At 36.9% G+C, this 22,446-nt stretch overlaps 1 protein-coding gene across 1 annotated transcript in view; it reads left to right on the forward strand.

Annotated features, from left to right (window-relative positions):
- The window catches only part of lrfn5a (leucine rich repeat and fibronectin type III domain containing 5a), a 155,094-nt gene that overhangs the window by 96,268 nt on the left and 36,380 nt on the right, over nucleotides 1-22,446 (forward strand). Inside the window, exons 3-7 of the mRNA XM_086095453.1 lie at nucleotides 15,951-16,173; nucleotides 18,066-18,194; nucleotides 18,290-18,470; nucleotides 19,262-19,417; nucleotides 20,417-20,676. Of these exons, the coding sequence (XP_085951579.1) occupies nucleotides 15,951-16,173; nucleotides 18,066-18,194; nucleotides 18,290-18,470; nucleotides 19,262-19,417; nucleotides 20,417-20,676 (949 nt within the window). The remainder of the gene's footprint in view (nucleotides 1-15,950; nucleotides 16,174-18,065; nucleotides 18,195-18,289; nucleotides 18,471-19,261; nucleotides 19,418-20,416; nucleotides 20,677-22,446) is intronic.

Raw genomic sequence — 22,446 nt, forward strand, 5'->3', positions numbered from 1 at the left:
AAAAAAAAGCAAAACAGTCACTCTGCAATAGAGACTAAAATTACAAAATAAAATACAAACAACTTACCCCGAATTTAGGATTCATTCAACATGGAAAGCGCATATAGAATATGTCAAATCTAAGGTATCCCAAACCGTAGCCATTTTACACAAGGTCAAAGAATCATTGAACAAGAATGCTTTGTTATTGCTATATAATTCATTGATTGTTCCATACCTGACCAATTGCATTGAAGTGTGGGGGGTGTACAGCCAAAAGCTACACTGAACCCATTTTCTTTTACAGAAACGTGCTATTTGTGTCGTTTTCAGTAGCAAATACAAAGACCACACTAATCCAATATTTATACAACTTAAAACTTTAAAATGTAATGAATTGATGGAGTTTAACCCCCTTAAAATAATGTATAAAGCCCATCATGAAATCTTACCAATTAACATGCAAATAAAAAATATATATTTAAAAAGGGAAAGTGAGTAGGCGGCACGGTGGATGACTGGTTAGCATGTTCGCCTCCCATAAGACGTGAGATCGAGTCCGGGCTTCGGCCTTCCTGGGTGGAGTTTGCATGTTCTCCCCGTGCTTGCGTGGGTTTTCTCCGGGTACTCCGGTTTCCTCCCACATTCCAAAAACATGCACACTACGTTGATTGAACACTCTAAATTGTCCATAGGTGTGATTGCGAGTGTCTATCGTTGTTTGTCTCTGTGTGCCCTGGATTGGCTGGCAACCAGTTCGGGGTGTACCCCGCCAGCTGGGATAGGCTCCCGCGACCCTTGTGAGGAATAATAATAATAATAAGCAGGGTTGGGAGGGCTACTTTTAAAATGTAATCCATTACAGTTACAAGTTACCTGCTAAAAATTTTAGTTAGTAATGTAATCCAAGTCCCATAATATTAAAGTAATGTAACTGGATTTTTTTTTTTTATTACTCCAATAGTGTGTATGTTCATGAAGACAAAATAAAAATAAATATCACCACAATATATATTCTATACAGTGTGCCCCTGCTATTTGGGGGTAATAGGGACCCGGGCAGCCTACAAATAGCAAAAATCCGAGTGTAATTAAAAAGCATGTAGGCTATTGATTGATTGATTGATTGATTGATTGATTGAAGGCCATATGCTGTTTTTGAACTGATAGATAGATAGTCATCCAAGGAGGATGACGATGTGTGTCATCAACTACAAAATTAACTTTTATCCCAGTCACAAGTTTAGCTGTGTATATGTTGTGTATGATATTTAAATAGTGAATTGGTGGGAGGAAGATTTGTTTGGAAGGTGTAACTCACATTATGGTTGTAGGCTAGCGGGCTAGCTAGCAAGAAGCTACAGCGCGTAAGCATGCCACTTGACTCTCAGCTCAAACTTTCGCTCCAAGTAAGTTCTAGTGAATACCGGTCACCATTTCCTCCTCCCGTCCGTTAAGCTTTTTCAAACTGCCCGCGTGTGGAAGACACGACTAGTCAGTTCGTTCGTTCCCACCACCCCAACATGTAGCACCGGTCACTCGCACGGGCGTGCACTCTCTCTCTTTTGCTCTGTCCTTCTCTCTCTGTCGCTCTCTCTCTCTTTCTCTCTCTCTCGCCCTCTTTTGCATTCTCTCTCATCGTAGAAATTGTAATCCCTCGAAGTAATCCCCATTTTTAATAAATGTATCTGTAATCTGATTACATGTTTTTTCCTGTAACTGTAATGGAATACAGTTAAAAAAAAAATTTTGCAATCTAATTACGTAACGGCGGTACATGTATTTCGTTACTCCCCAAGCCTGGGAATAAGCGTCTAAGAAAATGGAAATGGATGGAAAGTGCATACAAATTAAGAGGAACAGATTTTTTTTTCAAACCTAAATACAGAACGAAACAAAAAGAATGATGTATTTCAACTCAAGGTGTCAGTTTGTGGAACAATCTGGATTATAAAACAAAATCATCTCAGTCCATTTGCATTTTTAAAACATGTATACACAATAAGCACAATTTCTGGAAAAATATAATTAGCAAGGTATTTAATTATTTTTGTTTAATTGTTACTCAGAAAGCGTCTTGGCTGTTTGCTGTCATTTATTTTGTGTTGACTTTTTTTCTTTTCTTTTTGGAGCGTGTTGATTAGGTACTGATATTCTAAGTTTTTCTTCTTTATGTCCCCTTTCATTTATTTTTCTTTTAAAGAATGAAATACTTTTTGGAATTGAATTTAAATTGAAGTGAAAAATGATACAGGTTAATTGCTACGTGTTAAGCAAGAACTATATAAGTTGGGAACTGAATAATACACACAAGTCAAAGTTCTATTTTTTCCTGGATGGCATTAACCAGGAAAAATAATTTCATAATAATAATAATAAATGTCTCATATGCTGTAAAAACATTACATGGAAAAACCAAGTAGCACATTGAAGTATTCCTAATGTTTTTAATTAAATGTGAATAACTGAAATAAATAAGTAAATATAATTATGAAACCAAGGTAATATTTACAAGGGCATTTTTATCAGTGTACAGACAAAATGTAGAAATGGCAACTATTTTTGGGAATCTGCTTGCTGGCTACTGTCAATGTGCCCTTGAGCAAGCCAGAGTCCCAGCTCACAAGGGTCAGGACTGTTTGCGAACCCCTTTAACTTAATGTATGTCATCAGTTCTCTGTGGGGTGTGCAACACGAACTACAAAGCAGAGAATGAACTGACTTTACCACTGCGGGATTACAATCTCTGTAATGTCAGGAGGGTAAAGTTTGCTGGAGGACCCAAACACAGGGAATCAGGTCAAGGAGGCAGAGGTGATGTAAAAAAAAAAGGAATTACATTTTTCAAAACAAAAGCGAACTCCAAATGGCAAGGAAACAAAACGTGGGGAGGAAAACAAAAAGGCGAAAAACTGGCAGCATGGCGGAAGGAAAACAACGATGCAGACAGAGGGGAGACAGGAGACTAAATACACACACAAGACACACCTGGGGCAAGACACAAGTGGCTGAGGGCACTGATTGGAGTTAGGAAGGGCAGGGTTACACTTAACAAGACCAAGGGAGACACACAAGGAAAAACAGAACCCAAACATGACATGTAATAAATATTTTAAAAAATAAAATAAAATGCCTGTGGTAATTTGGGATATGTTGAAGAATCAGAACATCCAGCGCAGTCTAGTGCAAAGCGAACTGTGCGCATGGGTGGAGTTTTCGTTCTCTCTGTATTTTGCAAGACTAGTGCAGATAGAAGAGGTTGTTTGCGCCCTTGTGTGCCATCATGGGAGGGAACCCAGTCGAATGCAGGCCAATCAAAATAATTCCCCTCATTTTATTTAAATTCAACAAAAAGAGGCGTGAGGTCTAAGGACTGAAGGACTTGCTGGATGCGGGAGAAAGTTGAAAAGGGCGTTTGCCTCGTTGTGCGCCATTGTGGGAGGGAATGCAGCCAACTCCTGGCCAATTGAAACCACTCTCCCAGCTCATTCCCTTTAATTTAGTGCAGAGAGAGGCATGAGAGAGGCATACTCGCTGGAGTCCATGATCGGCACGCAAAAAGTGCATTTTCAGTAAAAGGAACTGTAAGATGATCTTCACTTGCGGAAAGGTTGGCCACTGTGGATGGGCACTTGGAAACCACCTGCTACCCATGATCGTGCGACACCACACATAGGTATGCCGCACAATCAGGGGAGCACTGTTAAAAAAGATTTGTAAATTAGTAAGGAAAATAGTTTGTTCACTGAATGGATTTCTACAATCATTCAGAGGGATTGTCTCACAAGCTCAGAATCTGTCAACCTGCACCTCAATAAAATCCACCTAAAACGCATTACACCACTTGCGCCACAAGTTAGACCTGTTTTTGTGAGTCTAAAAACTAGTCTACTTTTGGTCACCGTATTGTCATGTGTGCTGGGGATGTGCAATAGATTACACTGGAAACTACTGAGGCGTAGTGTGGTCTAGCAAATTCACAAGCACGGCCAAAAAAACATGCACCCGTTTTCAAGCCGCAGTCAACGAAAATAGGGCCACACATCTTGAAAGAAACAGTGGTAATTTTAGTATGCCATTGATTTAGCATAGAAAATGAACTCTCAGGGATTGAGTGCCTTGCTAAATGGCACCTCGCACCTCAGTGCTCAGGTAGTAGACTCATACAGTTGCTGCAGGATTCAAACCTTCGATCCAATGCCGAGTCCTTGTAGCCTGAGCAACTGTCACCCACAATAGTCTTGTCATTTGACTTGCTTGCATTTGTCAGTCTTACAAGAGCTTGCTTTTCTACTATTATGCAGTCCATTCCTGCCGCTTGCTGTGCCTGATATATCTTAACATAAAAATTGGTGACCCAATTCCGACTATGTAAATTAAATATTCATTGCCCCCACCCAATTCATGTTCAAGTCTATTTTTTCGCCCCAGAGAGCCCATCATGAAAATAAGCATTCTGCATGTAATTTTCTTGTTTATTATAAAAAATTTTTTTACATTTGAGCATCTTCTTTTCTTTTTCTTTTTTTTTGGTCTGTTTTGTCAGATTGCAGTTATGTGCATGTGCATATAATGTGGAATAGCATGATACATATGCAATTTTTAAAGCATACAAATTGATAATTGAAATTGAAAATTTTTTGGGGTATATTGCTCTACCCACTACTAGGGTTGTCACAATACTAAAATTTGTAATTCGCTATCGATGCCCAGGAACATACTCAATACACTATACCATTTTCATTACCGCAGAGATGAAAAAAAAAAAAAAAAAGACAAATACTATAAAAATGCATTGAAAACAATTTTTTATTAACATGAAAAACATATACACAAATAAATAATTAAATACAATTATTAACTAATCAGAAAATGGGGAAAAAAAGAAGACAATCACTTTTCACAAATAAATTATAAATAACTCAAATGAAAAGATACCTCATACAAAAATTGTAGTGGTAGGGTAAGCTGCGTGTTTTTTTGTTTTTTTTAGCCGCGGCTGGTTGGCTTTTCTCCACTTAAGTCTGCATCTTTCAGAGAAGAAAACACATTTGCGTCACGTTAGCAAGCTAAAGGTTGCTAATCATAAACCAGTGGCTAATGGCTAATAAATAAATAAACATTCACTAAGCACTGAACATTCACTGAGCATAAAGCTAACCACGGTAGCCTGCTAATGGCTAATAACAAAACAACATTTACTGAGCATAGAGCTAACCATGAGCCCGCGGCTAATGGCTAATGGGGTAGATGCCACGGACTTCCGACTTCCATGTTTCACATTTCAGCCCTGTTTTCGGCCACTGCTGGCCACATTCCAATACTTGCACCCCTACCCGGCGTGCTCCCGCCCATAGGGCGTCTCAGCTCTCTGAAAAGCTTCGTACAACTGAGACAGACACACTACACACTCGCACTCGTCGACGGGAACGCGCAACCGAGGGGCACAAAGGCGGAAGCGCAAGTATTAGGATACAGACCACACGTCGCAAACCGGAACCGGAAACAAAGCTGATGTGTGAAAACACGGAAGTCGGAAGTCCCGCCTCCTCCGTGGCATATACCCCTTAAAAAACAACAATCACTGAGCATAAAGCTAACTGCAGTAGACGGCTAATGGCTAGCAACAAAACAACATTCACTGAGCATAAAGCTAACCGCGGAATCACACTAACATCATTAATCAGCTTAATACAGTAAGGTAAAGGCTGAGCAGAATCTTTTACTTAACTGTTGGAATTCGTAATGAAGGCTTAGGCGATTAAGCTTCTTGCTTTTTCATATTGTCTACCAAGACTTGCTGGTTTGGCCCTCTTGTCTCCGCACTGGCCAAAACTTAACAGCGCTAAAAAAGTGTGGGCTCTCTTGGCTGCCGGAGGCTCTTTGACAAGTAGCAACGTCGTATTGATACCATGACAAATTAGTATAGTATTCGGATATGATGTGTAAATATCGATACTTTTGACAACACTACCCACTATGCAAACCTCCCAGGATGTGTCCGAATGCATTGCAATGTGAATGGTCTGTTAAAATACCTTCTACAGAGACTTGGACGCTGTCTCGAACAGTTAGTATATCTAATATACCAAGTTGGGGTGGAAAAATCAATAGTTATCCATATTGACTGATATAAAATTATTGCATTGTGATACATTTTTTCAGGCATATCAACCAGCCCTACAAGCTATGTATTACATTTTTCCCATGAATGCATTTTACAGTTTATTATAATGCCTTCTATCTGAAAGGACATTCAGCCTCAACGTCTGCAGTTACTTCTGGTGAATGCAAAGCTGTGAGCATAAAGGGAGCTTGTAGGTCAATTAAACTACCAAACCACTGTTTACTAGAATAATGGTGTATTTGAATATACCTACATATGGCTGTTCGTGGTTTTTTAAGTTTTTATAACACAGTTCACAAAACAGCCAAAAAACATGACTGCATGTCCTTAGGTTTAGAGAGCTTTTTGCTATTGGAACCCCCCCAAAAAGTTGTTTACTCTGGCTGTAGGCTGCAATTGATTACACGTCTGTTGTATCACGGGACCTCACGGCGTTGTGCGCAAGGAGCAGATTTCATATATACACAGCAGTACTCATAGCCACCCACCTTTTTCTGTAACCTAAAGGGATCCCTTGCATTAAATTAACACATTTTTCTGGCAGATGAAGCACCTGTGTTTTTATGTTCCTCTCTATCGTCCTGATATCAAGCAGGAAGCTAACCGGATATTAGCCTGCAGATGACTGGCAAGATTGGAAGTGCATTTAGAATATTGACAGGATAGAAACTACAGAGTGTGAATACTTCCCCACATTTGTTTTTCTCAGTTCGTATCATTGTGTTGTTTGGTGTCTTGGCGTCTCCGTAGAATGAAGTTAAGTTAAAATTGAAATGTAATCACTAAGTGAGAGGCAGGATTTTCTTTGGACATCAATTAAAACCCTATAACGGCAAACATACAATACATTTTGAGCCCTCTATTTCATCAGTGTAATATTTTTTTCCCATTAAAACCTTGGCTTATATGATCTGACACATGCATTGCATGGATAATCCATTAGAGGGCAGTATCACCCAGCTGATGGCTTTTCCAGCGACCTTGCAAGATCGCCCACAATTGAGAGACACCTAGACTTATTAATAGAGGGATATGTTCTTTCTGATTTTTGGAAATACTAATATGTTTGATATGTCTGTTTATTATAATATTTTTGACAGTTCTAAATGTACGAATTTAAAGCATTGTGACCAGATGTATCAAAAATGACACAAATCAAAACTCATATGTGGAAGTTGATTTTCAAAAAACATTTTGTTTGTTTGTTCAACAGGACAAATAAATACTCTATTTACAAAGAAACTGAATTTCCTCTCGTATATTTCATGGTTCAGGCTTTATTTACTTAATATCAATCCATCAATTTTCTTTATGCTGCCTATTGTTTGTCATTAGGAGTTATATAGATATTTTATATAAATATTTGGTTTTAATACTGTCATATATGCTTAGAACATGAGCAGTTATAATATTTAGCATTGAATGTCTTGTACACACAAATATCAAATAATTGTTACACTCCAATGAGTTCAGTATTAGAAAAAATATAATGATGTAAAAGTATGGAAACCACATTAAAGGCTAGATATTACACAGCTCCACCACTTAAAGTATCACATTGCGGCCAACATTCAGTACAGTATACAATTACAAACATTTTTCTTGCTTCCTGTTTGATTGGGTCGATTTCTTTTCCATTTAGACAAAATGCTTACTTTGAAGTGTGTTTAAAGGTTGATCGAAAATCAATATTTGAGTAGCCCTTGCATTCTGGCATGCAGTATCCTTCCACTATACGTGTGTGCATATGTTATATGAACTTGCATTTGACTGTTTCCAATTATCCATGATAGAGATCATCTCACACAATATCTGTTTATGCAGCATTCAGCAAAAAAATACAATAATGAATCTTAAAAAATATATAATATAATAAAGTGATGGTCACGAGGGCTGGGCATAAATTTTAATTTCTTACTTCAATTCATAAGAGTTTAGTTTGATTCGATTTCGATTTTTTCCCCGATTCAATTCACTTCACTTCAATCCAATATTGATTACTTATGGAACACCAAATCTTCTTAAATATCAAGGACAATTCCACAAATATTAAATTGCAAATTCAATTTTGTGGTGTTATATACAAACATTGGCATCAGCAAGGATGAGATGAAAATATTTGCATAATTCTAATTCAATAATTGTAAATTTAAAAGTTTCTTAATTGTTCTAAAATACAGCAAGTCAAGTCTTTCAAAAATGTAAGAAAATACTTTTAAATTCATGTGAACAGTAAATGTAAAAAAACAACAAAAAAACTTGGCCTTTAATATTCTCTTTTCTTAGATATTTATGGTAAAAATCGATTTATGGTTTTATTCATATATATCAGGCTAGAAAAGGAAAAGCAGTAACTAACTGATTGTTTGCCTTGATGTTTGAATACATTTTTTAAAAAGCCTTCAAAGCCCACCTGCCACTGGGAATTGGCTGGATAGGGCAATGTGCAGTTTTTGTCTGAGATAAGACTGAGATTGATTGCTCTGCCCCACTGTCATATGGTGTTCGACAGGGTTACATTTTGGGGTCCCTGTTTTCATTGAATTGGCTGCCCCTGGGTTCCATCAGAAGGCATGGTGGATCCTTTCAATGCTATGGGGATGACAGTAACAATAATGTCCTGATGAGAAAAAAGGGCAATTCCTCCTTGCGACCAATTTTGTTTGACCTGCGTGGAAAAAAATCAAGGCCTAAATGTAACCTAATTTCTTGAATTTCAAGGAAAAGTAAACACACGTTACCTGCACAATAATGCGATATGAGGAGGATGACCAAAATGCAAATGTGAGTGTTAAGCAGGGTTATTATAGTTTGGGAATTTTCATTTTATTTAGTTTTCATTTCGTTTTGAGTTTTGTTTTCTAAATTTAGTTAGTTTTAATTAGTTATCTTGGTGTTTCTGTTAGTTTTTATTAGTTTTAGGTATTTAAAAAAAAATGTTTGGATTTAGTTAGTTCCAGTATTAGTTTTCATTTAAAAAAATGTCTATTACTTGTGCGCAATATTTAACTCATTCACTCGCAGCCATTTTCACTGAAGCAACCCCCTTCACTCCTGGCTGTTTTACTGGATTTTGATTGATTTTGCAAGGCCCACAAACTATTGTCTTATATTGCTATAAAAACATGGAACCTACCAAAAGAAAGATTAGTCTCTTTTTTCATCAGGAAAAATATATATATTTATATATTTGTATCTGTTTCTGTTTTGCAACAATTAGTATTAGAATATAGCTAAATGTCAACACTGGGGAAAAGAGCCTTTTTGCAACAAGGCCCTGGTTGATCTCTTATACTCTGCTGCCACCTGCTGGCTGTTTTTGTAATAAAGACCATTACTTTAAGCATTCTCTTCAGTTCTGGCTCCATCAAAGCCTTCTGTATGCGCTAGCATTAAAAAAAATATATATATATATATTTTTTGGGACCATGGCAATATTTAAAATAGAACGTTTTTATACGTTTTGGGGAGCAAATTAGCTAATAAACACCACGGTAAAATGAACACAGTAACTAATTTCTTACCTAGCGTTGCATTTCCGCTGAGTTAAATGAAAAGGCAGGTTAGCTGGGCCATTGGTGCTAAAAGTCAAGCACGCAAAATTGTCGCCTAGGAGCGATGTCATCTGAAGGTTATTTTCTATTAGCTGCTATTAGATGACGTCACTTCTGTGTGACCCACTTTTAAACGTCCTTATTCCGGTTAAATAAATATACTTAAAATCACATTTAAAATCATCACCAAAAGCTCATGCCTTAAATTAATTACCAAAGACTTAAACGAAAGACATTTTCGCTTTAATTATAGTTACAGTAATTTCTGGACTATAAGCCGCTACTTTTTTCACTTGCATTCGACCCTGCGGCTAATACAAAGGTGTTGCTCATCCATCAGATCACAAGGGGGTGCACTATAAAGAAAGCGCAAGAGCATCAAGCAAAACAAACAAAGGGAGCCCAAATACAGTAGGAGAACAAGAGCGAGACAATTTGCGCCCTCATTATGGAAAAGAAAATAGCGGGAACTCATATATCGGTGCGGTAAATTTAAAACACAGTTGGGTGTGGTCTATATGTGTAACAAACTTGAGTATTCCCCAAATTTAGCTACCGCGGCTTATAGTCAGGTGCACCTTATAGTCAGGTGCACCTTATAGTCCAGAAATTACTGTAGTTTTGTAAACATAAAATGTAGTTTTCAGTTTTCGAAAAAAAAAAAAGTTTAACTAAAATAACCTTGGTGTTAAGGGACTGTGTTTGAGAGCCCTTTAATAACACTGAGCCCACAAGCCGGCTTGACGGACAGCTGGGCAAACACAAACTGGAGCGCTAAAAGCCCACCGGCAAAAAGTCAAGACCAGCAAGGCAATGTAGGGTCTGTGTGCGGAAAGGCAAAAAGGAGTGAAACAAAAATGTGGTGCAAATCATGGTGCGTTCCCTAACACGCATGAATGGCTAGCAATGAATGAGTTCACACAAGGTGTGAAACTTTGAAACGGATGCCGCTCATGACGGACAGCTTGTTTATTGAAACAAGGGTGTACAAGGAGAATTTAATGTTGATGTATTCAATATATTGGTGGTATAAATTGATTTCAAAAGAGCTGTGATTATTGTGTGTGTTGACACTGGTGTCTGATTGTGTGTTCATGTGTGTAGCTTGCTCGTGCAAGCTCAGTAATTAAATAAAGAGTAATTGTGATGCATTTAAGCAGCTGCTGACCCCTGTTGTTCAAATGGGTAAAGTCATTAGCTTAACCATAAGGTGTATTCTAGCAGACACAGGAAAATAAAGCCAGTGAGTGGAAACAAAAGAACAGGAAGCAAAGTGTGTTGGTTAAATGGCTTCAATCTGCGATCCAATGAAAACATCTCTACCGAATAAACCTCAAAAACACATTTCCAACAACAATCTCACCTACTATAGTAACATGGGCACCTCTCCTTTTGTGGAAATGCTATTTTGGCATACTTTTTACAACATAGATAAGTTCTGTTCAGTACCATTTCCCCCATTTAGTTTCTCACCCCCTTTGCCAGTTGACAAAATATCAACTCGTGTATTTAAAGTTCAAATTGGTTAAAGTGATGCGAGTGGGTCACTTGACTAAAAAGTGAAATACATAATGCTACTCTCCAAAACAAGCATGTCACTCTGCTACTGTTGGAGAACACTTTGCCATATGAAGTGTTTTCCAAACTCTGCCTTCTCTAGATGCACTTTAGCACAAGTACCTGCCACTGTATACTGTGTTCACTAAGCTATTGGCTCACACTTGATGATGGCAAAGTTGAAAAGCAATTATCTTCATTTCCCGACAGTAAATCCTTAACGTAATCTTGTTTCAGTACATTGTCATCTCTTTCTTCGCCTCGGTCAACCTTGCGGTGACAAAACGTACCCTTTTGTCCAGACATGTCCACTTTTTTTTATTATTATTTCATTAAACTGTCTGGTTTTCATTGTCCCCAAAAAATGAGAGGCTGAGTGCACTGTTTCCGTGAGTAGTAGGCCGCAGACTGCACACAAGTTGATCGCGAGGGGTGTGGGGGAAAAAACAAAGGCGGGTTTTGTGTGTATTGTTATATATGAAGAAAAAAAAATTATGAAAAAAAAATTATGAAAAAAAAATTATAAAAAAAAAAGAAAAAGAAAAAAGTAGGTCAGCGTTTTACATGTCTTACTTCCTAGGTGTTCAAATAAGGTCCTGAGCTGCGTCCGTGGCCCTGAACTTTAGCTCACTGCTAGCGCTGGGGAAGGGCATGGATCAGATCTTGGCTCGCCCCATTTAAAAGAAAAAAGGTATAAAGTAGGGCTAGGTATTGATTCTAATTTCCTCAATCGATTCGATTTCGATTCACAGGAGTTCGGAGTTCAGTTTGATTCAATTTGTATTTTTTAGATTCGATTCACTTCAATTAAATATCGATTAATTAAGGAACATCAATTCTTGAATATCAAGGACATGTTAAAAACTCCACAAACATTAAATTCCAAATTAAGTTTTGCGGAGGCAGTAACTGGTTAAATGATTTTGTTTATTAATGAAAGTAACACGTGTTATAATCGCTTAAGTGTTACACGAACATTGGCACCAGCAAGGATGAGATGAACATATTTTCATAATTCAAAATAAATAATTGTAATTATAAATTAAAAACATTCTGAAGTGTCTTAAAGTGCAATAAGTCAGATCTTTCCTAAAGAAAACAACTTTTAGATTCATGTGAACAGCAAGTTTCAAGAAAACAGTAAAATACCCCCCCAAAAATGTGGCTGTTAAAATTTTTAAAGAATTTATGGTAAAAAGAGATATTAAAATAATCAATTCATGGTTTTATGAACCGATATCAGGCTTGAGCAAAAAAGTTTGGGCTTACAACATGATGTCACTTATTAATCATTTGTCAAGTAAAACTTTAACAGAGAGTTATGTTTTTTGTTTTATTTTCTACCCATACAGAGGAGGCATACGTTCAAATAGTCATAATGTATGGCATATTTGGGCAAACTGAGTATCATTTAAGTATCTCGAGGCTGATTTAAAAAAAAGTCAATCTCTTCATCAGCTGAAATATTGCATTAGAAAATATATTTCTTTTTAAAAGTATACATATTACAGCATTGCATGTTTTTCAACATTTGACGTGTAACCTCAACAGGAAGTCACACTCTCGCTCCACTCCTATTTAAAATCGGCGCTCAAAGGGGGTGTTGCCTGGAGGACCGTTGGGTTGCGAATGGGGAAAGGGTTGACTGTGATTGACAGCAGCAGTGAAAACTACGATCTAAATAATATCTATACTACAAAAAGCTATGCTAAATAAACTAACCAAATGCTATGCTAATAAATCACTAACCTAAAAATGATAAAGATAAAGATGTTAGCAAATACTGACTAGGGCATGTCGACAGCATTTGTAGACACCAGTTTATACAGTATATCAGCAAAAAAAAGAAAGAAGTTGATTTAGTATTGAGTACCCATTTACGTGTCTAACATTTTGAGTAGGATTTTGTTTTCTAGTTACTGATACTACAGAAACCTAATCATGCAAGCCTGTCTGTTCAAAATTAGTTTCATTGAGAGTAAATCTCATTTAACGGTTGTGAATTGCTGAATGAAAATGATCAGATGCTTGAAATCGAGTCAATCTAGTCAGTTTATAGTTTGTAAAAATGTACAGTACTGTGCAAACGTCGAGTGATTCCTTGTAAGCAATTGCACATATAATTTATGTTTATTTGTCCATCAATTAATTAGTTTGGAGCATTCATACACATCCAGGCAGGATGACAAACAAATGGGGAATTGCCATTATGATTATTCAATTGAAACACTGCTGTGCTGTAACAAGTAAGCTGCCATACTGAACATGAACATTTGTTCTGACGTCGAACAAACTCCTGTACACTTACTTGTGTTTTAGGTTAGATTTTTGCCACGCGATTTCAAATGCAATCTATTGCTGTTGTTGCCCCTATACAAAACCAGATGAACAATAAGTGCCAAAAAGCTGCAGGGGGGCTTGCAAATTCTACAGAAATCTCCAGTTACGGGTTTATAGAGAGCTTCAAAAGATTTGGATTGCATGGGTACTTCCAAAGTACCATTTCTAGCTGCCAAGTCTCTCTGTTATCCCAATGAGATTTTTTTTTTTTTGCTCCCCCCAATGAGATTGAAATGCAGACGAAAATCTGTTTCAGTATAAGGAGCATGTGGGGAATCCATTTGTGCTGCCATCAGTAGACAAGCCAGCAGTAAAAGTGGCTTGATGGTAGAACCCCAGAGAACAGCACTGTCACTGTGAAAGGCTTTCAAAGAAGTGGATAAGGCCGCCTGCACATATGTGAAACACAATCATATTTTACGCATCACTACAAACACGCCATACATTTCCTTCCATGTACATAATCCCTTTGGTTAATTCACAATTCTGTTTGATCCGTGTCACGCTACATGCCACCACTTGCTAAAGTCAGTAAAGTGTATTTTGTGTGATGTGTGTGACAGAGTGAAACTGAGCTTGTTGCCTCTCCTATGTATTAAAGTTTATGGATTACACATTGTGCAATGCAGGCGTCACTTACCTGGTTCCCTTTTAATGAGATTCTTTCCTTTTACATCCCTGTTCACACCTCGGCGCTCATTTTAATTAGGGGGCTGTCTGATCTCTCTTTTTCCTCTCGCTGCTAATTCTCTCTAGTTTACTTCCCATTTCTTGTTCTCGCTTACTTGTTCGCTCTCATTAAAGCCGTTGCTCGGTGTAATTAATGAGCTCATATCTTTTTTTCGTGTCATAAGGGTCATGAGCCTGCTCTCATTCTCTTGTAGTGCAAGAGAAGGCACTACATTTAAAGCCTTCTTTCTCTCTTTCAAGTAGAAATACTTTTTTTTTTTTAATGTGATCGTCACTTTTCTGCTTATTTTTTACAGCTTTTTATCAATCTGTCTCTGTGTCTGAATAGCTTTTTCATAAACTCATTTGCTGTTTTATTATACAATTCTTTTTGACACGCATCATGACACGAAATTGAGAAGGTTCTTTTCTGTACAAAGCTACGCTTAACGTTTTATTTTGTCTAACTGCGACGGCCACTAAGTTAAGCACTAAGGAGTGCTTCTGAATACGGCATTCACCATATCCGTAGCCAATACATACAACATCTCATCTTGTTTTTGTTTTCATGACACTTCAACTGTCAAAAGGCTGAATGTACGACCTGAATAAATGAATACAGATATAGGAAAATTGTCCACGCTAAAAGAACGTTCAACTGATGATATGGCCTTGTTGTCGGATTCCCACTGAATAGAATGCCTATTCGAGGCTTTATTCTGACGCGTAAGCATGTGTGCCTGTGCCTGTGCACTGTGATCCCTTTAATCCTAGTTCTGCCATGTCCTTCAAATCCCGATCAAGGTTGTCATTAATGAGTTGCTTTTCACTAGCTTTCGCGTGCTTCACTCACCCTCTCTCCGTTAGCCTGTGCTGATAGACTACAAGCACAATTGCTTCCTAATGATGGCAGATGTGGATAGAAGATGAGGGTTATGGAATTTGTAACACGCACACACACACATATATGTGTATGTATATATATATATATATATATATATATATGAATGCAATTTAGTAATTGACAACTAATCAATTATCAAATTAATAAAAAAATATTTTGATAATTGATGACAATTTTTCAAACGCTCGGAATTTCAGCTCCTAAACAGTAAATATTCTCTGATTTCTGTCCTCCATGAAGGTGCGCTGATTAAAACCCCTTGATGGCTGGATTTATTTCCCCCAAAAAATGGGGGTACTTTCAAATCGATGCTAAATTGAAGTGAGAGTGTTATTTTTTGTTTCACGCTAAAATAGTTATAAATTTAGGTTTGATGCTAATTAGCTCCAACTGATATCTAATCTGAAGCAAAAAATATATGAACAGAAATTATGTTTCTAACTCAACATTTTATTTTGGAAATGCTTATAGATACGAACTAGAGTAGCAGTTTCTAAATAAAAAATGTGTGAAAGTGTAGAAAGCTGTCGAGATACACATGACCCCTTTGCATACAAAGGACGCTGTTCATTTCTTCTTCTACAGACAAATAATCAACATGACGCACCACAGCATTTGTGTAATGCCTACAGTGGCAGCTTTGAAATAAAATGCGTATTAGTGTGGAAAGCCATCGAGAGACTGAACACAACCTACTTTTTTTGGTCTGACAGTAGCTGAGTGGGAAAAGCGTGACACTATACACTTTGAACTTATATTTCATGATCAGAGATAAGCCATGTGTTATAAATCTCTCTCTCTGTCACTTTTTAACCTTCAGGTGTCCAGTTGAGACGGGCAGTAACCATGGAGAGGCTGTTGCTGTACATGATGCTGGCAGTTGCCATGGCAGTTCGCGCACAGATCTGCCCAAAGCGTTGCGTATGTCAGATCCTGTCACCCAACCTGGCAACACTCTGTGCCAAGAAAGGTCTACTATTCGTTCCACCGAACATCGACAGGTATACAGTAGAACTGCGGCTGGCTGACAACTTTGTCACCAGGTAAATGTCACAAGACTCATAATTATTTTTAACCTGACTGATTACTGTAGCTACTCACACCTGTCTTACTTTGTCATTTTTCACTTACAAAGGTTTTGCATTTTATTTCTTGGCATCCAGAAGTAACAGTGGATTTATATTATACGATCCAAAGCACAAAAGCACAGAAAAGTACATATTACATTACAGTTGCACGATATACAGTAAAACCTTTAATACGGGCAGCACAGGACACACCTGTGCAAAATGTGTGCTGTATATAGGTAGTTAGCATCTTGATATGCCACTCCTGTGGCAGGCACAGGAGAATTTAGACACATTTGCAAACAATATTTCAGAGAAACAAATACAGCTTTTACATACATAGAAGAAAAACATCTTGGAGTAAAAAAAAAGAAAGAAAAAGTTTTCCATGTAAATTTTTGTTAACTCATTCACTCCCAGCCATTTTCACTGAAGCAACCCCCTTGTTTTTTTACTGCATTTTGACTGAATTTGCAAGGCCCACAGAATATCGTGTTCTATTGTTATAAAAACATGGAACCTATCAAAAGATTAGAGTCTCTTCTTTTATCATGAAAAAAAAGTATATTCGTATCTGTGTCCGTTTTGCAGCAATTAGCATTAGAATATAGCTAAGTTTGATTATTATTCACAAACCTGTTGAAAACACTGGGAAAAAGAGCTTGTTGCAACATGGCCCTGGTTGATCTCTTATACTCTGCTGCCACCTGCTGGCTTTTTTTTTTTTTTTTTTAAATAATAACTACCATTGCTTTAACCAACTTTCAGGTCAGAGGCTGCATCAAAGCCTTCTGTATGCTCGAGCATAAAAAAAACATTTAAAAAATGTATAAATATATATATTTGGGAGCGAATGATTTAAAAAGAGTTAATTGCAAACATGTTAAAATATACAGAGAGAAGTTAAAGCGTCTCAGCAAACCATCTGAATACGTGTCCATCTGATATTCCGTTTTTGATTATAATATGCAAGTTATGTTTTTAACTACGTGGTATTTTAAGTCAATGTTAACGTATATTGGAGACAAGTAGACCTAAACATTGGGCTAATTAGAGCATGTAAAACACTTAATCTGACTAGAGACAGGCTCATTAGGCACAAAGCAAGGTAAAGAAAATCAAATCCAATGATCAGCCACATTCAATTCCTTGGAGAGAGAAAAAACAAAACAGCCCAGACTGAACTGTGATAGTGATTAAAATATCTTGTTTGTCTGCTACTTCTATTCAACTAAACGAGTAAGTTCCAATTATGTTATATATTAATTATTATTATTATTACCTGTTCTCTTTTCCGAATGATGATACTTATTTTAGTAATGCATGCAGGTTGTTACGGGGATTCAGTAAATACAAACCATCTTTATTCCGACTAATTTGTTACCTGAAAATACACGTAAATGGACAGTGAAAAATAAAATGCACATCTGCAGTATAAATGCAGCCAAATATACGCTGCTTCTGAGTTCTGTTCAAGCATATTTCTGCAAGAAGCAAAGTGCAATCTAGTGCAAAGTGCTTACAACACGGTGTAAATCTATTGATTTTTGTATATTAAAGAAGAATAGTGTCATTTTGTCCTGGCGCATTAGTTTAAAACAAACTTTTAGATTTTGTAGAGTTCATATGTACTGAATGAAAAACAGACAGCAAACAGAATACAGGAAAGATTTTGACTGTTGACTGCCAAAAACATATTTTTCACCAAGTGTTTCTTTGATAATAATCTATAGCTTCACTTCCGAATATTACATGTTTGAAGTTTATGTTACCATTTTGCCAGTAAGTATGAAATACTGCGGCAGAAATGCCACCATGAATAATTATGATGTAATTTAACGCTGCATACATACGTATTTCTGTCTCAGTGTGAAAAGGAGAGACTTTGCAAACATGACGCGGCTTGTGGACCTGACGTTATCCAGAAATACCATCTCCTACATCACACCTAATGCCTTTACTAATCTTGAGAACCTCAGAGCCCTGCATCTCAACAGGTAAAACTTTGATTTATTATGCCGCTTCTATTGTTACTTGAATGCCGCAGGTTGAAAAGTTGCTCATGAGTTGCCTCTCTGTGATTATATTCCAGTAATCGGCTGACAAGGATAGGCAATGACACATTCAGTGGGATGTCGAAGCTCCACCACCTGATTCTGAACAACAACCAGCTGGTAGTGATCCACCAGGAAGCATTCAATGACTTGCTGGCACTGGAAGAACTGGATCTCAGTTACAATAACCTAGATTCAATTCCCTGGGAGGCTATTCAGGTAAAACTGTTAGCTAAGTACAATTTATGTTGACTTTTTTTGTGTGTTGAATATGAGAAAGGACAAACATTCTGAAAACGTGAATTTTTACTTTTAAAATAATACTAGCTTCTATGCCCTGATATATGAATGAGTTCACATTTTTGAATAAATTATTTGTTTTTATTTATAGTTACAGCTGTCTGATTAATCACATCTTTTGATTAAACACGATTAATCGCTTAATTAATTTTTGCTGTTTGCCCGCCCGCCAAATTTAAGTAAAGAGCACCTGTTATGTGTTAATTTTTTCGACATTTAATGTTATGAGGACGTCTTAAAAAAAATTGTCCACTGCACACACTCACCCTCCTCTTTTTCTAATCAGTTAATTACTTGCATAATTTAAAATGAAAACAATTATCCCAATAATTTGACATGAACAAATATTCTGAATGTCATAGGCAAACATTTATTAAATGCTTTACTTTAATGCTTTTTTTAAATTGCTCAAACACAACCTGTGCTACCTTTAACGTAACCATCCGCTGTCAACTAAAGCATCATCAGCGCTCAAAATTAATAGTGTGATTAATCTGCATTAAACCATCATTAATGTGATAATTTTTGGGTGATTAATTAATTAGTTAACGCTTTAACTTTGACAGCACTCTTTATAATGTACTTCAATAACCTTTTTTCCTCTTGCTTTTCTCCACGAATGTGCTCTGTTGCAAAAATAAGGGACACTAAATAAAATTTAAAATGCATCCCCTCAAAAATGAAATAGTTTGTACGTCTCTCTCCAACAGAAAATGACAAGCCTCCATACCCTAAGTTTGGACCACAACATGTTGGACTTTATTCCAGAGGGAACATTTTCCTTGCTACAGAAACTCAACCGTCTGGACGTGACCTCAAATAAACTCCAAAAGCTCCCGCCGGACCCTCTCTTTCAGCGAGCACAGGTAGGTTCATCAAAGGCTTCTGCATTAATAGCATGTATTACTTCAAACATATTTACTCATATGAAACAGACTTTACCATAAAATCCTGTGAATAATTTAGTTAATCGTTTTTTCACGTGTATAGCGCTTTCCCAGCTGCAAGCTGTCTCCTTATTCACCTACTGGTGATGCAGCATCATGGACAACTGGGGGTTCAGTATCTTGCTCAAAAACACTTCGACAGGGTCATAAAGGCAGGGGATCGAACCCACAACCTCTGAGTTTGGAGACGACCACTCTACTCCAGAGCCTGAGCAATGACATCCCCCCCCAGCACTGTGTACAATACTGATTTGCTGGCGTCCTTTATTACAATTTTTACCAAATCTTTTTTTTCGAGTGCCAAATATATTTTCATGGTTTTGGAGTAATTCTGGGCTGATGAGTCAGAAAATGACATCCATTTCTCTTATTAATAGGCTCAAGTTTTACCAATATAAAAGTCATTTCTGTCTATTAATTTGCTATTGAAAAATAGTCTGATGGTTCTCGCCAGCATATATGGGGCAGATGCCGTATAAAACAATGTCAGGTTAACTATGGTTTTTGTTTGTTTGTGTTGTTGGCACCTGATGTCAGTTTATTACTGCATTTGGAAAGATTTTAATTGGAAGTTGGCCTCAAAACGTTGGCTGTGTGCTCCGTCATGGATAGCATGAATTGTTGCTGCTGCTGGCTTGACTGGTCTTGACTAGCACACCCGAGCATTATTTTTTTATGTGGCACTTTTTATTTTACTTCTTTTTTTTTTACATGTAGGTACTGGTAACCATCTATAAAATGTGCTTTAAAAAAGTATTATGATTACGTGTATAATACCTGGATATTTTTTTAAGGATAAAAAAAATCTTATTTACAGGATTTTACGGTAAATAAAACACAATGAGTTGAAAATAGAAGTCTTATTTAATTGCAACATCTGTTCTTTGACTCTAAAAACTTTTTGAAACTCCATTGTAGGTTCTGGCCACATCTGGGTTCCTGAGCTCTTCAATCTTTGCACTGTCATTTGGTGGAAACCCACTGCATTGTAACTGTGAGCTACTGTGGCTGCGAAGGCTTAACCGAGAGGACGACTTGGAGACATGCGCCTCACCTCAACACCTCTCTGGACGATACTTTTGGTCCATTCCTGAGGAAGAGTTCCTGTGCGAGCCCCCACTCATAACCAGATACTCCAATGAGATGAGGGTCCTTGAAGGGCAGAGAGTGTCACTCAGGTATCTAATTCTAACCCTCATTGTCCTATAAGTGCCTCTAAATTTGGGTTGTCCTAACTTTTTCTTCCAAGGACTGCATACTGAAATATCGAAGGATGCATGAGCACTTTGACGTTCTTAATTTATTAACATGATTAAACAAATTTTAGCATCAGTGTGGGAAAGGATACAGTCTGCAATATCTAGTTTAGGGGTGGGGAAAGAGTCAATATTGCAATATATTGTTGTGCTCTCTGTTGCAATAAATATATCAATACACTAAGGGCAGCATCGATATTTTATGACGGCACACCAGCGCAAATCACATAATGGATTTACCCCGTCATTCTGACATGTCAATGAAGCATGAAAAGTACTCAACGTAACACGCCGCCGACACCAAGGCTAACTTCAAAAATAAAGTCGGCCTGCGCGATGACGCGACCGCCAGCTTGACTCCCTTTTTTGACATGTTGACTTATTTATCAAAGTTTTTATTTCAATTACATATTTTCTACCAACATGATTACAATGTCATCCCGAAAGTATATTTAACCGCTAATTTAGGATGCTAAGAAACCGCTAGTTAATTACGTCGTCATTGTATGATACGCCGCAAGTCTCCAACATTAGTGGCTAGCAGCTAGTGTTAGCATTAGTGCCTGGCTGGTACGGTGGCCCTGAAGTGCCAAAAAAGGCTGGCATCAGTGAGCGACACTCCTTAGCTTGCTTTCTTTACTTTGTCTTGACTTTTTCAATATTCTGGACCTAGGCTACTTTGTAATTCACTCTCCATGTTTAAAGGAAGGGAATGTGCCTTAAATTGCACTTGGTCTTCTTCATTATTAAAAAATATATATAATAGAACTTTGTCTTCATTTATTTTATGAAACACCTTTTCCAATAAATAAAAACATTCAACTCCAAATGTCAAATAATGACATTTAGAATTTAGGAAAACAACTTTAAGCCATTAATACCATGTTATTTTATACATGGAACAGGTATAAAATAAGAATGTATCTGCCTCTTATTGCACTTAAAAGTTGTGTTCCTGTATCCTAAAACGACCAAATTTGACATTTTGAGTTGATTTTATTATTATTATCATTATTATTATTTAATGGGAAAAAGTGTTTTATAAAATAAATCAATTTATTTTCTGTTGATGTTTTGAGTAAATAAGGTATGTATATGAATATGTGTGCATGTCTGTGTATATACATATACATATATATATAAATAAGAAAGAATATATAAATTGGTGAGGTAGATAAATAACAATTATTAATAGGGATGTAACGATATCCAAACATTACAATACAATAATATCATCACGATATGGAAGCTCACGATACGATAATTATCACAATATTGTGGGGACGTTGGCGATAGTAAAAAAAAGGTCACAATATTGTAAAAAAAAAAAAAGAGAGAGCTCATACTTAAAAAAAGCACAATATTGTGCTTTTGTACATAACAGCAATACATATAAACCACATACAATCCCTAATAACACTTAATATTGAGCCACTTACTTGCTAATGCACACACACATAAAGTTCCTCCACATAATGACTCGGTTCACAAACATATTACGTTTCCCTTCATCTGACCATTAGCGTGGATTTTAAACATAGAAGGGCCAAAACATGCCTTGTTAAAATTAAACTGCACTAAAAAACTAGCCACCAGAGGGTGCTAAAACTGCACAAATGATAATCAACCTGACTTTTTTTTAAACAGATTTGCTGCATTTTATATCGTGACCTGATGACGACAATAGTTTTA

The sequence above is a fragment of the Leptonotus elevatus genome, chromosome 14 (genome assembly GCF_054856555.1).
Source record: "Leptonotus elevatus isolate MCC_2025b chromosome 14, RoL_Lele_1.0, whole genome shotgun sequence".
Taxonomy (NCBI): Eukaryota; Metazoa; Chordata; class Actinopteri; order Syngnathiformes; family Syngnathidae; genus Leptonotus; species Leptonotus elevatus.